Raw genomic sequence first — 16593 nt, forward strand, 5'->3', positions numbered from 1 at the left:
GGACATGTCCTCTTTTTCTGACCTTAAAAAAGCGTCCGGCTGGGATTTCTAAATTTGCGAAAATGTATGGGATTCGGCTTTAGTTGCATTATGATGTGCATCTGGTCTAATACTTCATTGTGTGTGCGCGCATATTGCTTTAACCCCTCTTTGTATGTCCCGCCTTCTCTCACACAATTGGTCAATTATAAGAGGCTTGCAGCAACTATTGGCCAAATTCCTGCATGTCAATCTCTCCGCAAATGCACAAAGCGCTGTTGTGTTCGGCATCAAACAGTTGCTTGACAGTAGCAGCAAATGACAACTGAGTGGAAACAATGCCCAAACGAAAGTGCAAATTTACAGAAGATTTGCACAAAAAAATTCCCATGCTTTTGTCCAGGTCGAGATCTGTGGGTAGCAGAATGTATGACATGTAAAGCTGGCGACATGTAAATCTGGCACTTATGTGTCAGTTGCTAATAAAGGTGCAAGTGATTTAGAAGCACACATTAGCTCTGCGAAGCATAAAGGGTCAGCAAAAGTTGAAAGTTCATCAGGTAAATTAACGGACTACTTTTTGCGACCAGGTAAAATTATCACATTGCTTCATTTTCCATGGCCATTCAAAATAATAGTAATAGTAAATGAAGGTACACTCATGGCATCAAATATTTTATTTTAGTACATGGACATTCAAAAGAATGTTGGACATTTTTATTTATTTATATATATATTTATATTATGCTAATAGAGTGTCTTTTTCACTGTATTAAAGTTTGCATTCATAGTAACACTGTTTTGAACCCTATTATTCCACCCCACCCCAGCGGGAAAAAAAGTGTCCTCTTTTTGGAAAACCAGAATATGGTCACCCTAACCAGTACGATGTAATGGCTTTACTCTTCATTTAATGTAATGTCAGTGGATGATTCGATGCAACCCACCAATCACTTTTGCCTGACCCTCCAAATCTCCTTCTGACTTTGAGCCCAAAACTACAAACTTAAAAATACATGTCAAAAGCAGCTGTTACAGATGTCGTGTCAGCTCATATGCACAACCTTTTTCAACAAATATAAATCGATAATTAAAACCAAACCTTTGAAGAAAACACACAGGCAAATTAGATTTTTATTCTCCATTCTTTTTTTGTACTGCTGCTAAAAAGATTATGGGATATGCCACTGAACCTGCATACATGCATATACAGTATTCTGTCAGCACGGTTTGTTGAGGAAGGACCCAAACACAGAAGGCAAGTTGAGGGCTTTTATTGAAAAAAAAGAACTAAAAGCAAACAAAAATTCTCACAAGGGAGAAAACCAACATACTAAAACAAAACCAAGACAGGACCAACTAGATAATTGAAAAAACAAACACAAAAACATGGCAACTTACAGGAACATACACAAGAGCACAAAACAGTCTGACAGAGACATTTGGGAAAAAGGTAGAGGCCGACCGATATATCAGTTTTGCCGATTAATCGGCACCGATAACAGATTGGTTATCGTCAAAAATCCACACCGTTAGTTTTTCCTTGTTGTGTCCGGTGCTGGAGCGGCTGGGAAGGGTCTGCTGTCATTATACAGTATGAGAGTGGCCTCTAGAGGGAAATAAAAACTAGCACGTCACTGATGCCTTGTGGTGTTTGTTTTTACACGTGAGACTACACTCTACATGAAGCGAAACACTTCAGATGCAGATTTAAAACAACAATGAAATGGTATGTGTACAGTAAAATATAGTAAACGTTGTCATATCATTATAAAGTAATTAATTTGTTGACTAGATGCGGCATTAGTAGAGAACAGCAGTATGTTTGCCGACTGAGAGGATGCTAACATTAAAGCTAACCTCAAGCTGTTAGAACAATGTGACAAAAATACACGCAAGTCCTACCCAAATGTTTAAATGTCACGATTGTTACCATCTATTACCATCAATTTGCATTTGTTTATATCGAGCTGGTCACGTTTATGCATTCGTTAGCCAGCTAAGTTGCATATTTAAAGGTGCTGTACTAAATCATAAAATGACCATAATATGTCATCAGAGAATTAGTTGGATTCTCTGATAACAATGCTACAGCCAGTATATTCTACTTGGAAGTTTCCATTCTGGGCTGGAATTTCTGTTTATGTTTTGGCCTGTATGATTCAGCCCACTGTCCACTCACCAATAGTATTTCGACATAGCAGGGTTGCCAGATCAATCACATTCTCGCACTAAAAAAGGCTAGACACAGCGCAACAAATACAGTTTAACAGAAAGCAGGTGTCTCAATATGCTTTTAAAGTTCTTTTTAATTAGATACAGCATCTAAAAAACAGCGCACCTGCACTAGACACTGAATAAACAATTACAAAGGGAAACAAAGACGTTCGTCTTGTGCACGTTTACATAGAAAAACAAATGGATGGTTGCAAAAGTGTTCGGTGTGAACAGACCCTTACAGTTGTTGGAGTATTTGGCCGTTGTGTCTTGCTCTCTTATAAGCATTTCTCAGATTAAGCAATGAGTTGTTTAAATGCTTTGTAAGGAAAGATGTTCAACTCGGAAATGTGTGTCTCGAGATTCTCGTGTTCGGTTCCAGTCTGTTGTGTTCCGTCTGTTTGAACAGCCCCTGGCCTGTGCTCATAATCTGAGCCGCTTCACCACTGAGTTCAGCCGGATACCACTGCTATCTGTGAATATTGCTACTCTACATCCAACTGAACTGAATAAAACTTAATGTGGTATTTCGCTGTTATTATGAAGCTTGAGTCTGGAGTAGTAGGAATCAGTGCAAGTGTAACAAATTTTGACTTAACATTTGAGAATATGGACCAACTAAAACTTTTTATTTATTTCATGCAAATTAGTTGAAAATGAAATGCTCTTTTTTAACAGGCAGGATAGGAATGTTCTATGCAATAATATAACAGTACTGAATGGTTTATGTATTTATTGCATCCTCTTGTGGACTAAAGAAACAGCATCAATTTAAAAATCAGCTGACTTTAAAATTCAAATGTTAGTTAATATATATTAATATGCATATATTTATTTCATTTAAAAAAGTACAATACATTTTCATGGTTCATTCAGTAGTTTATTTTTGTAAGAAAGTTCAGCACTATTTTACTTTGAGTGTTATTTTTTTCATTCAGTATCAGTTTTAAAAACTATCAGTTAATTAATTGGTTATCGGCAGGTACTGCCCAACTTAGCTATCGGTAAAATCCACTATCAGATGACCTCTAGAAGAAGGCTCGATATATAGGCAGCAAGACACATGAGTAGCAGGTGAAACTAATTACATTATCAAGGACTAAAGGAGGGTGAGTAATGAGGGAACAAGGAGGCGGAGTCGGGGAAGCACATGGCAAGACAAACACAAAGCCATGTGCTAACAAAGAAGACAAACTGACAAGAGTCCACATGGAACAAACACAATGACAAGACAATAGAGCACATGGCAATGAAGCCATCGTTAGCCATGTCCTCACAAAGACAAAACATAGAGCATGAGTGTCCGGATCCTGACTCAGAAACAAGACCGAATCTGACCGAAGAGTCAGGATCCAGACACCATGATCTGAACATGGAACACAGACTAGACAGAAGAGCACACGGCAAGGAAAACAACCAAAGCCGTGCACTCACACGGAGACATAGAACATAAATGTCAGGATCCTGTCACCACAATAAACATGAATGAAAAAGGTGACGGGATCCTGAAAAGCTTTTCTTGATAAATATTATTTTATACATACAACTTCTTTTCATTTTAACGTTTAGCAATTACTGAAACACAAAAGGGAAATTAAGTGAACACAATGTGCATTTGATTTTCCACACTCCCACCGTGAATCATTCTGCAGGGCTCCAAAAAGCCTCTTTTATCTATCTTTCATACACCCTATAGCAGAATGCTTTGATAACTTATCATCAACAACTGCATAGGTAGCCTCCTCTGTATGTTTATCTATTAAACAAAAAAAGAGGGATCCGTCTAAGAAACCCCATCCTCCTTTTTGCCAAATAGAGACACATGCGTCTCATACCTTTCAAAGCTCAAGGCTTTGTATTATTCCAACCTTTTTTTCGCCATTCCAGTATTTGATCTGCTCAGCCAAAAGTATGCAGCATGTTTTCACTCTTCTGTGCAAATGTTAGTGTGACTTAAGCCAAACATAACATTGTGAACTCTCCCTCCCTGACTGTTACTCTAAAAAAATGCTGCTGGGAAGGTTTAAATTACAGTAGGTGCAGTTTCGTCTGTATTTCTGCATTATGGTGAAGTGTGAATTAGAGTATGCAGCATTGCAGTTATAACATTGCAAATGTAGCAAGCTGTAAGACAGCGCATTGTTTTGTGTGTTTGAGAAGAAAGTGGGGTATCAGCCTTGTTACGACACAAACACCTGAACAACAAACCATTCTGCTTTCTCCTGTAACCACCGAAACACCTCAGGGAGTGACCCTATTGCCTCCCTAAGGTCAACGGGCATCCTGACCCGATAAGGGCTGTGCACATGTATAACAAGAGACGGGAAGCTTCTGATGTGCAGACTATCAGAGGTGCTGTTGTTGAAGATTTCACAGTCACTAAAGAACGAGGGATCTTGCTGTAAATGACACAGAGAGACTCTTTCATGGCTTAATTTGACATGCATGGTGACCACTTAAAAAAGGGGGAGGGACATTAGCAGGTCATGAGAGAAAGCAGTTTGCTCAACACATCTCACATGATGTCCTTGGGTCATGCTCTTATGAATCATGTGAACTTGCCTTAGGAGGACAAAAACAAAGCAAATACTGTGATCAAGATGCATTGCTCTATTTCTGATATCATCTATCATTTTCAACTGGTCACAATGTTCTTGCCAAAGATGTCCCTAATTGAAAAATAAGTTTAATCGACAAAGTGCTCAATCTGTCTGAAACATGAGGTCATTAATACCACTTATTACACGTCTCTCTAGAAGACTCGATTCTGATTGGTCAGTGGCACCATCTAGTGGTCTGATATTTCTCAGTAACAACCGCACAACTTCTCAGATCACTGTGCAATCTCTACAAGTAAGCTAATAAAGTAATGTAAAATAATTTCAAATCAAATTAATGTTTCATGTGTATTTATTTATTTATTTGGAAAGTAATCTTGTAATAATAAGCATAATTAGCAGTCATTTTTTTAATTCGTTCATTAATTACAAAATAAACACCAACAGGACAGATTTCAGCTGTTCAGCAATTTCTTTCTTCTCACATAATTCCATAATTTCAATGCAAATCCATATAAAATGTCCATGAATTTATTTATTTGTCAAGTAGCCGTGTAGTAAGCAGGATAAAGTACAGTCAGCTGGTTGTTATTGCAAAAAAACTGCACATTTTGCCTTACATAGCCTGCATTAATACCATGAACAATATCCTCATTAACTCAAGAAACAGTTAAGCATTTTCTGTTTTTAATTGTCTTAAAAATGTAACACAAATATGTTTTATAAAGTTTTAATATAGAGTCAAAATAGCTGCTTCATATACATTACAGATGCAAAATAATATGTGCATCCAAGAAATACAGAAAGAAGATAAAAATAACAACATGCAGGACAGAAAGGACAATAGAGACAATGTGTAGAGACAGAAAGAATTATATGGCACACACATGATTAAGTTATCTTTGATGGATTAGAGGCCTTGGGGCATGTAGGAACTGATCATAAAACTACTTTAAATAAAGGCCCTCTGTTCTCATGCAACTCTGTTCTCAAGAAAGTCCCACTCCTTCACAATGCCAATGCACAATCATGTCTTTGACATTTACGACATCATTAAAGCATTTACAACTTTGACAAACATTGACAAATATACCATCTTAAAAGATATACAAAAACATTTAATAGATATTGACCAACTTAAAAAAAAAAAATTAATAAATGAAATATACTCCTAAATTTTTGTATTAAAGTGTAGTAATAGTAAAAAATATTGTCTGGTATTAAAAGAGATATCAAATATAGGTTGTTTACTTTAAAGCTAGCAGAAATGTGCTGCAAGATCACTCCATGTCATCATAAAGAACAAACCAAGTGTTGGTCAAAGATGCCGATTGTGGGCGTTTTCTGAGGTCTTCTGAAAGTGCAGGCTTACATTCAATGACAATCTTTAAATGTACAGGGAGATGGAATTAAACTGTGTTACACCACATATAGTCTTATCACAATTTCTCAGACATAAATGTATGGAGAATGAGGGCACTGTACATACTGAATGCACTTTACAGGCTGCTCATACCTGTACTCAGATCATTTCTTTTTTATTTCTTTTTTTTTTTAAGTTGAAGTGTACTTGTTTGAGGCACGGCTGTTGCTTTGTTCAGATCCTCTCTCTGTCACCCTCAGCTTCATGCAGGACTGCTTGTCGTCCATGGCTAACATTTCAGGCGGCAGACACCAGCAACACAGACAGGTCTGGAAGGAAACATGGGAAGAGAATTGATATTTATCTGATACACTGCATCATGGATAAAACAAATAGAGTATATTTAAAGATCATACTTGCAGAAACATGAAGCTGAATAATGCCATGAAATATTCAGATGGAAAAACAAAAAATTACGTTTTAAAGGTAATTGTACACCAAAAGAAATTTTTTTTTTTTTTTTTTTTTTTTTTTAAGATTTATGCATTGCAATTTCATAACAAAATTCCAGTATTTTATAAATATATATATATATATATATATATATATATATATATATATATATATATATATATATATATATATTTATTATGTTTTATGAATTTATTTATTTTTTGTGAAAAAAAATAAATAAATACACCATTTAATTTTATGGAATTTTTTACAAAATAAAAAATTTGTAATTCCTAAAAAAATAGGCTAAAATATTTTTTTGAGTGTGCATGCTGGGACATTTACTTCAGTGCTTATCCAATTCTTGCATGCAATGACAACCTTCTATAAAAGGAAGCCATTCATCTACACCAGTGATTCCCAACCCTGTTCCTGGAGGCCCCCCAACACTGCACATTTTGTATATCTCCCTTTTCTGACACACACCCAATTCAGGTCTTGGGAGTCTCCACTAATGAGCTGATGAGTTGAATCAAACTGTGTAGTGTTGAGGGGCCTCCAGGAGCAGGGTTGGGAACCACTGATCTATACATTATTTAGTGTAAACTGCAGCAGTTCATGCATGTCTGAATACATGAGAGATATAAATGATGTACGAGAGAACATTTGATTTTGAGGTTGTTTTGAATATTTTTACACCTCTTACCCTGAAGCAGCTCTTGAAGCGCTTGCTAACCATGTACAAAGCGATTGGGTTGATGCACGAGTTCACTGATGCCATGTTGATCCCGATATAATCCAGAACAAGGAAGAAACTGCAGGTACACAAACACATTTGGAGTCATCTTCTCAAACCCTCCAGCACCTCAAAGTTATACTCACATTTCTGCTCACAACTTTAACTGTTTTATTCAGAATCCTCTTATTGCTTGGATTCAGTGCACCTGGATTATTTAATTTACTGGTGTTACCTTTGGTAGCTGAGCAGTTTGGGGACAGCGTCACTAACTTAAATATACATATGATATGCAAATTAATTAATTGAATTAATCACAATTAATCACACACACACACACACATATTCATATATATATTATATATATATATATATGCTGAGAAAGCCCATTCAATTACAATAATTCAATAAATAATGATTTAATAATTAAAAGTCATGAGTGTCAACCCTGTGTGCGGTTTGTTTTTTGTACAGCAGCACATTGCCTATACAGCTGGACTTTCACTTACTGCCCCCTGCTGAAAACAGTTGGTACTTAAAGATTTAAATGCTCAGATGGCCAGAATATTCCTTATTACTGTCCGGGGACATGATTAATTGCAATAATATTTTATGCTTTATTTTTTTCATAATTACCAAAATTGCACTGAATTAATTAGTTAACTTTTGAATAATTTGGCATAAAGTCATGAGCCTGTTGTTTTGGTTTTTTTGCCTGTTGGTCATTCGGAAATTTAACAATGCGTGTTTCCTGTAATATGTTGAAACAAAGTTGAAATAGTAGACACTAAACAGTAAGTTAGCCTGTATCTTTGCTTTCATATGGTATTACTTCGGCATATTAAAGTGCAGTAGTTATGCCAAGTGCCAACATCCAGAGAGTCCCTATAAACTTTGGACATTTTGAATCTGCCCTTCTTAACCATTGAACAGGTCACCCTAAAATCATAATCTTGCTGTCCTTTGATGCCTCTAGGCCTCTGCCATGTTTAGCCCCCTTAATTGCTGCTTTTATATATTATTATTATGAAAAGTGTGACATATGGCCATTTCTGCATTCCATCTTAAAGTATTTGTTTCTAGACTACATGCGAGAACTGATGTCCACCTGTAGCCGAATATAACATTGCAGGGCTTGTTTGTATCTTACCTCAAAAGCTCACAGCGGTTAGGGTCCTTTTCATCATAAATGGTCAGCTTAAGAATACGACTGAGGTGAAGTGGAAGCCAGCACAGCGCAAAGACCAGCACAAGACAGAACACGGTTTTAGCCACCTCACGCCTCTGTGGGGCACATTCATATTTAATGATGATTATTTCGCTGGATAATCAAAGTCCTTTTAGGAATCATGAGAGTAAATCTCCAGAGTGTTACTGAACTTTATGACTTGTAATGAAAGTGAAGGTGATTTTTCACCTCCTCTTACTGTGTAACAGTATGAAGTCTTTATGTGTGTGTAGGGAGTATATACATACATTTCCAAAGCTCTGACCTGTTTTAACTGATCGTTCAGGGCAATCTGAACCCCATTCTTCTTTCGGAGCATTTCGCAGGTCATGAGAGTGTAGAACATGGCAGTACAGGCCAGCGGTATACAGAAGTAGAAACTAAAAAGCCACCAGTCTTTGGCTGACTTATAAAACTGCAATTTAACAGAGATACCACATTACCACCAACAAGTAACTCTGAATACTGCTAATAATTGTAACAAGAAGGGAATAAAAAGAACTAAGTTCTAAGGTGCCTAGAGTTTGTTTGATATGCACAGACTGACCTGCATGAACTTGGATTTCTGCATGGGATGGAGCAAGCAGATCCTGAGGTGCTCTCCTTTGTAGTCCATCGTGATCATGTCAAAGGCAACAGCCTCGGGCACCGCAAGTAGGATAGACAGCACCCATATCAGAATAATTTCAATGGCTGTCCATTTGGGTACGCCAATGCCTTTGATGCGGTTCCATGATGCCACTGCTCGATACCTTAGGGTCAATGGTATCAAAGCCAGATGTGAGATTAATTGGTGCTAAAGTTAGACTTAACATACTAAGAGATACAAATGAAATAAAAGATAAATACCTGTCTATACTGAGTGCACACAAACTCAGCACTGTAATACCAACGGATGCCTTTTGTATGAAGGGAACCAGTTTGCAAAGTCCAACACCAAATGGCCAATCTTCAGCCAGAAGCTGGAAAACAGGTGCTGTACTGTCAGTAAACTATTCGACAAATATATATATATATTTTTTTTTTTCCAGAAGAACTATTATGGCTGTTCAATTTAAACTGTTTTAAGTGGCCCATTATTGAAAGGTGATAAAGACAGGTCTTTGTAAGTTTGCCAAAAATAATACTGCAGTTTCAGTCAGATGTGGGATGTTTTGATGAGTTGCAGCAAATAATTCCCTCCTGTATTAATTCATTGCTCATTGTACCTAATGAGTGACAGGTTTATATAGAAATCAGTTATTTACCTATGGGAGAAAACAATGGACCAAATGCCAGTGAACCTAAAAGTTATTTTTAAAATGGTTTGGTCATCTGATAAAAGTAATCATTATATTATTTAATATCCTCATTATTTTATTGCTGAAAGATCTCTTTTTTATAGGTTAAAATATTAGATGCATGCAGACATACGGTATGCACCCGCTCCCAACATTTATATTTAAAACATGTGGATTTAGCTAAAACAGATGAATCTACTGCAGGGGTTGGCAACCTTTTTTACATGGAATGCCATTTTTAATTTTCAACGTACATCCGCGTGCATCTGTGTTTAAAGATTCGAGTCCACTTGTAAAAATGCTTCTATTTTGCATTTTTCTAATTTAAAATTGATTTTTTATTAAAAATTATATTATCAACATAACACTCATATATATATATGTGTGTGTGAGTGTGAGAGAGTGTACATGTGTGTGTGTGTGTGTGTGTGTGAGAGAGTGTATATATGTGTGTGTGTGTGTGTATGTTTGTGTGTGTGTGTTTGTGTGTGCATATGTTTGTGTGTGTGTGTGCGTATGTTTGTGTGTGTGTGTGTATATATGTTTGTGTGTGCATATGTTTGTATGTGTGTGTGTGTGCGTATGTTTGTGTGTGTGTGTGTGCGTATGTTTGTGTGTGTGTGTGTGTTTGTGTGTGTGCGTATATATGTTTGTGTGTGCATATGTTTGTATGTGTGTGTGCGTATGTTTGTGTGTGTGTGTGTGTGTGTGTGTGTAAGTATGTGTGCGTATGTTTGTGTGTGTGTGCGTATGTGTGTGTGTGTGTGTATGTTTGTGTGTGTGAGTGTATGTTTGTGTGTGCGTATGTTTGTGTGTATGTGTGTGAGTGCATGTTTGTGTGTGCGTATGTTTGTGTGTGTGTGTGTTTGTGTGTGTGTGTGTGTATGTTTGTGTGTGTGTGAGTGTGTGTGCGTGCGTATGTTTGTGTGTGTATGTTTGTGTGTGCATGTTTGTGTGTGTGTGTGTGTGTGTGTGTGTGAGTGTGTGTGTGCGCGTATGTTTGTGTGTGTGTGTGTGCGTATGTTTGTGTATGTGTGTGTTTGTGTTTGCGTATGTTTGTGTGTGTGTGTATGTTTGTGTGTGTGTGTGTGTATGTTTGTGTGTGAGTGTGTGTGTGTGTGTGTATGTTTGTGTGTGTGTGTGTGCCTATGTTTGTGTGTGTGTGTGTGTGTATGTTTGTGAGTGTGTGTGTGTTAGCCTATTTTCATTTACATTTTTATAACATAATTCCATCAAATTGAACTGTGTAGTTTTTAACCAAATGTAAATATTTGTTAACAAATAAATTGAATATTTTTTATGGAATTTTGTTATGAAATTGAAATGAGTAAATTTATTTTATTTATTTTTGGAGTGCACTTGAAGTGAATGTTTCACATAACATCGTGTTTGCATGCTTCAGTGGAACCAAGAAAACTAGTTAATGAGTTAAAAACAATTAACGACACAAATCTGCTTGCTTGATTAGTGACCACAACATTTTGTGGAATCTTAAATATTTTAAATTGATTTTGTGTCAAACGTTTCTCAAAATCCTGAAACTTTATTTCCAGATTTAATTTAATTGATGTGTAGTTTTGAGAGTCACCTGCATTGTGATTTAAGGAGTGTGTATGCTTGGTTAAAATAATGTCAAAGATTGGTAACAGTGCCTTCTTATTTTCATCCCGCCTTTATCTAAAATCGGACGCGTTTATTTGCGCGATTCGCCGAAATTGAAGCGCTGCATAAATCGATCAGCGCCAAAAGAATCGTGATGCGCTCTTGCTTACGTTTTTCTTAAGATTTATAAATGGAATAATTGCGGCCTGAAAACCAGATACAAAAACGGTCTTCTGGAATACTAAAATATCTAAATGATAATCATAATAATAATAGCAATAATTAAATAAAAAGATGTGCGGCAAAAGGCAAATGTAATAAAGTCAACAAAGAGATACTTACCTTATACATGTTGATGGGAATGTCTATGACGATATGCAGCAGGTCCCCGAGCGCCAGACTTGCGATGAGGATATTAGGACCGTTCCGCATGCATTTATTTTTATAAATGATTCTGAGCAGCGTGGAGTTTCCGATTATCCCAACCACAAACACTAGGCATGAAACCACGGTGTTAATATACTTAAAAGTGTCCCTTATTTCTGTGGGACCTGTGCACATGGGTGGCAGAACTCTTGTCCGTCGAGTCACGGACACATTCAGTTTCATCAAGTTGTCTTTCCCAACAGCAGATTTGAGGGTTGGAGACCTCTGGTCAGAATCCTTCTGTTGAGCGCATATCAAGACGAGGTGCGCCGTCAGGACGATGAGCAAATGAACAATGCGTTTTGTTTCCATCATTTGAAACGGTTATTAAATATCGTTTGGTAAGTTTGTCCCAGCACAGATGGCCAAAGTTGCTTTCAAAGCATTGAACAAAACCTGTCGACTCTCGATGGCAGACTAAAAAGACCTCAAAATACTTAAAGAATGAAGCTCGTGACGTCTCCTGGCAAAAATGTGAGTAAATCCATTAAAACTCCGGCAGAATGAATTGAAAGTCGCACCAGTCAATTCCCTCAAAACGACAAAATCTGCCTCCTTCCCTTGACCATATCGTTGGGTTTAAGAGTTTTATCCGTCTGTACAAATGACCCCTCTCCTCACTGGCCCTCCCACCCGGTCCTTCATACTCTGAGAGGTCCACAGAAAGAGAGAGATGCTGACCGCACATGTGATGAAGGTTAACTGATATCTGATTCACTTAAACTAAAATGTGTTCCCCCACAACACAATCATAATAATACTAATAATGAGTACTCGCTTGTATTTAGAGGAATAGTTCACCCTGAATTTAAAACAATGTCATCGTTTACTCACCATCATGATGTTCCTTACAAAAGGACAACAGGAAATGCTTGGCAGAATGTTAGTCTACATTATAGGCCTACTTCTCTTTTGACACACAGTATAAACCTACTGTATGCAAAAAGCAAAACATATCAACTTTACTGCAGCAACAAGTTTTAACTACGGCAAATAAAGATTTGGCACAGATTAGAATGTGTTTGCTACTGTATATCTAGGTTTATCTTTAATGAATGAAGCAGAAATACATTACATTTGGTGAATTTACGTTGGCATCATGTATGCATAAAAACCTCATATCAAATATGTCATGATAAAAATGATTAAAGACACAATTTGACTTAATTTCGCTACACTCAAAGTTAACGTGTTTACTAGTTTCCCTGTTGTTACGGATAAACCGTTGTTACATTTTCAGTTTTGTAAGCATTCAAATGAATCAAAAGAATTATACTACCATCTGAACTGCAGCCTGATCTCATGACAGTTATGCAAATGTGGCAATATTTTTGTAGAATGAAGTAGCCTGGTTCATTACAAGTATGGCTGCAGTTGCGAGGTTAACTCCCCACTAAGGGGCGCTAAAAGCGAGTTAAAAGTTTTCCCAAAACGATTACTTTTTTAAGGTTAAAAGGACAGTTCACCCAAAAATGACAATTCTCTCATCATTTCCTCACCCTCATGTCATTCCAGATGTGTTTGACTTTCTTTCTTCTGCAGAACACAAATGAAGATTTCTGGAAGAATATTTCAGCTCTGTAGGTCCATACAATGCAAGTGAATGGTGACCAGAACTTTGAAGCTCCAAAAAGCACATAAAGGCAATATAAAAGTAATCCATAAGACTCCAGTGTTATGATAGGTGTGGGTGAGAAACAGATCAATAAATTAGACTTTTTTTGTTTTGCTTTGTTTTTTTACAAAAAATCCCCATTTTCACTTTGTGAATAATCGAGTGAAAGTGGAGATTTAAAGTAAATGTTTGAGGGTAAGTAAATGATGAGAGATTTTCATTTTGGGGTGATCTCTCAGCTAACAAAAAAAAGGTCCTCAGAACGTCCCCTAAATGACCTCTACGAACGTCCCACAAACGTCCATGTGTAGGGTCCTCTTGCCGTCCTCTGGATGTTCAAGGGGACGTTCACAGGACGTCCATTCAGGATGTTTAGGGGACGTTCACAGGATGTCCATTCAAGACATTTAGGGGACGTTCACAGAGACCATTTAGGGGACATTCTGAGGATCTTTTTTTATTAGCTGGGTTAGTTTAATTTTTCCTTTGTCTGAGTTGCAAGGTGTCAGGTCTGATGATAAAAGGGAATACATGGGCAAATGGATTTTGCAAGTGTTGTTATGGAAATGTCAGATGAAGGACGATATAGGGACGGTCGCAAACTCTGGCCCGGACGAAAACTGGACTTGTAGCGAACGTTCAGAATGTCCTCGGAACGTCCGCCAGCGAACGTTACAAAGCGGACCAAATGCGGACCTAAGTGGATGTTCACAACGTCCGGGGAACGTCCCCTGTTTGCTGGGTACGTAACCTGTTGATGCTCATTGACCCCACCCATGGGTTTGACTTTACTTTGCTTAAATTAGTTCACATTTACCATATAGTGTGCTGTTCAAAATTGTTCATAATGTTGACAAATTAAACATCTTTATAATATGTCAACATTATTAACTCTTTTTTTTTGACGACTATATAGTATATGTGAACTAATTTAAGCAAAGTGACATCAATTCGGGGGGGGGGGGCATGTACATTAACAGGTTAATGCTCTTTGAAATGAAGAAAATCTACCTCCCTTTAATGCAAACCTTTAACCGAAACCTAACCATACTCATCCTCGCACTCAACGATTTTTTTTTTATATCTTATGGTCTGGATATTTTATTGATGACTGAGACTTGGTTGAAAAGTGAACCTCATTCAGCATTGATAGAACTATGCCCAGCAGACTGTAAATATTATAGTTAACCTACGACTACTGGCCGTAGAGGCAAACTAGCTGTTGTTTTTAAGAGCCATCTTAGGGGGGCCTGTGTAGCTCAGCAAGTAAAGATGCTGACTACCACACCTGGAGTCACAGTTTCGAATCCAGGGCATGCTGAGTGATTCCAGTCAGGCTTCCTAAGCAACCAATTGGCCCGGTTGCTAGGGTGGGTAGAGTCACGTTGGGGTAACCTCCTCGTGGTCGCTATAATGTGGTTCTCGCTCTCGGTGGGGTGTGTGGTGAGTTGTGCATGGATGCCACGGAGAAAAGCGTGAAGCCTCCACACGCGCTATGTCTCCATGGTAACGCGCTCAAGAAGCCACGTAATAAGATGCGCGGATTGATGGTCTCAGACGCGGAGGCAACTGAGATTCGTCCTCCACCACCCAGATTGAGGCGAGTCACTACGCCACCACAAGGACTTAGAGCGCATTGGGAATTGGGCATTCCAAATTGGGGGAAAAATCCACAAAAAAAAATAAAAAATAAATAAGGGCCATCTTAAATGTTATCAGGAATTTTTTTCATTTTTTCATTTTTGTTTTTTTCATTTTTTATTTGAAGCACTGTTGTTAAGGTTTGGAACTGAAACATATTTGGGGTATATTCTCATTTGCTGGCCTCCAGGACCAAATACAGGTGCATCTCAATAAATTAGAATGACGTTGAAAAGTTCATTTATTTCAGTAATTCAACTCAAATTGTGAAACTCGTGTATTAAATAAATTCAATGCACACAGACTGAAGTAGTTTAAGTCTTTGGTTCTTTTAATTGTGATGATTTTGGCTCACATTTAACAAAAACCCATCAATTCACTATCTCAAAAAATTAGAATATGGTGACATGCCAATCAGCTAATCAACTCAAAACAACTGCAAAAGTTTCCTGAGCCTTCAAAATGGTCTCTCAGTTTGGTTCACTAGGCTACACAATCATGGGGAAGACTGCTGATCTGACAGTTGTCCAGAAGACAATCATTGACACCCTTCACAAGGAGGGTAAGCCACAAACATTCATTGCCAAAGAAGCTGGCTGTTCACAGAGTGCTGTATCCAAGCATGTTAACAGAAAGTTGAGTGGAAGGAAAAAGTGTGGAAGAAAAAGATGCACAACCAACCGAGAGAACCGCAGCCTTATGATTGTCAAGCAAAATCGATCCAAGAATTTGGGTGAACTTCACAAGGAATGGACTGAGGCTGGGGTCAAGGCATCAAGAGCCACCACACACAGACGTGTCAAGGAATTTGGCTACAGTTGTCGTATTCCTCTTGTTAAGCCACTCCTGAACCACAGACAACGTCAGAGGCGTCTTACCTGGGCTAAGGAGAAGAAGAACTGGACTGTTGCCCAGTGGTCCAAAGTCCTCTTTTCAGATGAGAGCAAGTTTTGTATTTCATTTGGAAACCAAGGTCCTAGAGTCTGGAGGAAGGGTGGAGAAGCTCATAGCCCAAGTTGCTTGAAGTCCAGTGTTAAGTTTCCACAGTCTGTGATGATTTGGGGTGAAATGTCATCTGCTGGTGTTGGTCCATTGTGTTTTTTGAAAACCAAAGTCACTGCACCCGTTTACCAAGAAATTTTGGAGCACTTCATGCTTCCTTCTGCTGACCAGCTTTTAAAAGATGCTGATTTCATTTTCCAGCAGGATTTGGCACCTGCCCAAACTGCCAAACGCACCAAAAGTTGGTTAAATGACCATGGTGTTGGTGTGCTTGACTGGCCAGCAAACTCACCAGACCTGAACCCCATAGAGAATCTATGGGGTATTGTCAAGAGGAAAATGAGAAACAAGAGACCAAAAAATGCAAATGAGCTGAAGGCCACTGTCAAAGAAACCTGGGCTTCCATACCACCTCAGCAGTGCCACAAACTGATCACCTCCATGCCACGCCGAATTGAGGCAGTAATTAAAGCAAAAGGAGCCCCTACCAAGT

General features: G+C 38.0%; 1 protein-coding gene across 1 annotated transcript; it reads right to left on the bottom strand.

The window, feature by feature from the left end:
- Positions 1-5088: 5088 nt before the first annotated feature.
- LOC127447822 (endothelin receptor type B) lies at positions 5089-12460 on the bottom strand. The gene is made up of 7 exons (XM_051709903.1): positions 11759-12460; positions 9384-9496; positions 9082-9286; positions 8800-8949; positions 8457-8590; positions 7277-7385; positions 5089-6446 (listed from the first exon to the last, which is right to left on the bottom strand). Exons 1-7 carry the CDS (start codon positions 12155-12157, stop codon positions 6309-6311), a joined length of 1248 nt encoding a protein of 415 aa, XP_051565863.1. The 5' UTR covers positions 12158-12460; the 3' UTR covers positions 5089-6308.
- Positions 12461-16593: the final 4133 nt, after the last annotated feature.

Source organism: Myxocyprinus asiaticus, chromosome 1 (genome assembly GCF_019703515.2).
Source record: "Myxocyprinus asiaticus isolate MX2 ecotype Aquarium Trade chromosome 1, UBuf_Myxa_2, whole genome shotgun sequence".
Classification (NCBI taxonomy): Eukaryota; Metazoa; Chordata; class Actinopteri; order Cypriniformes; family Catostomidae; genus Myxocyprinus; species Myxocyprinus asiaticus.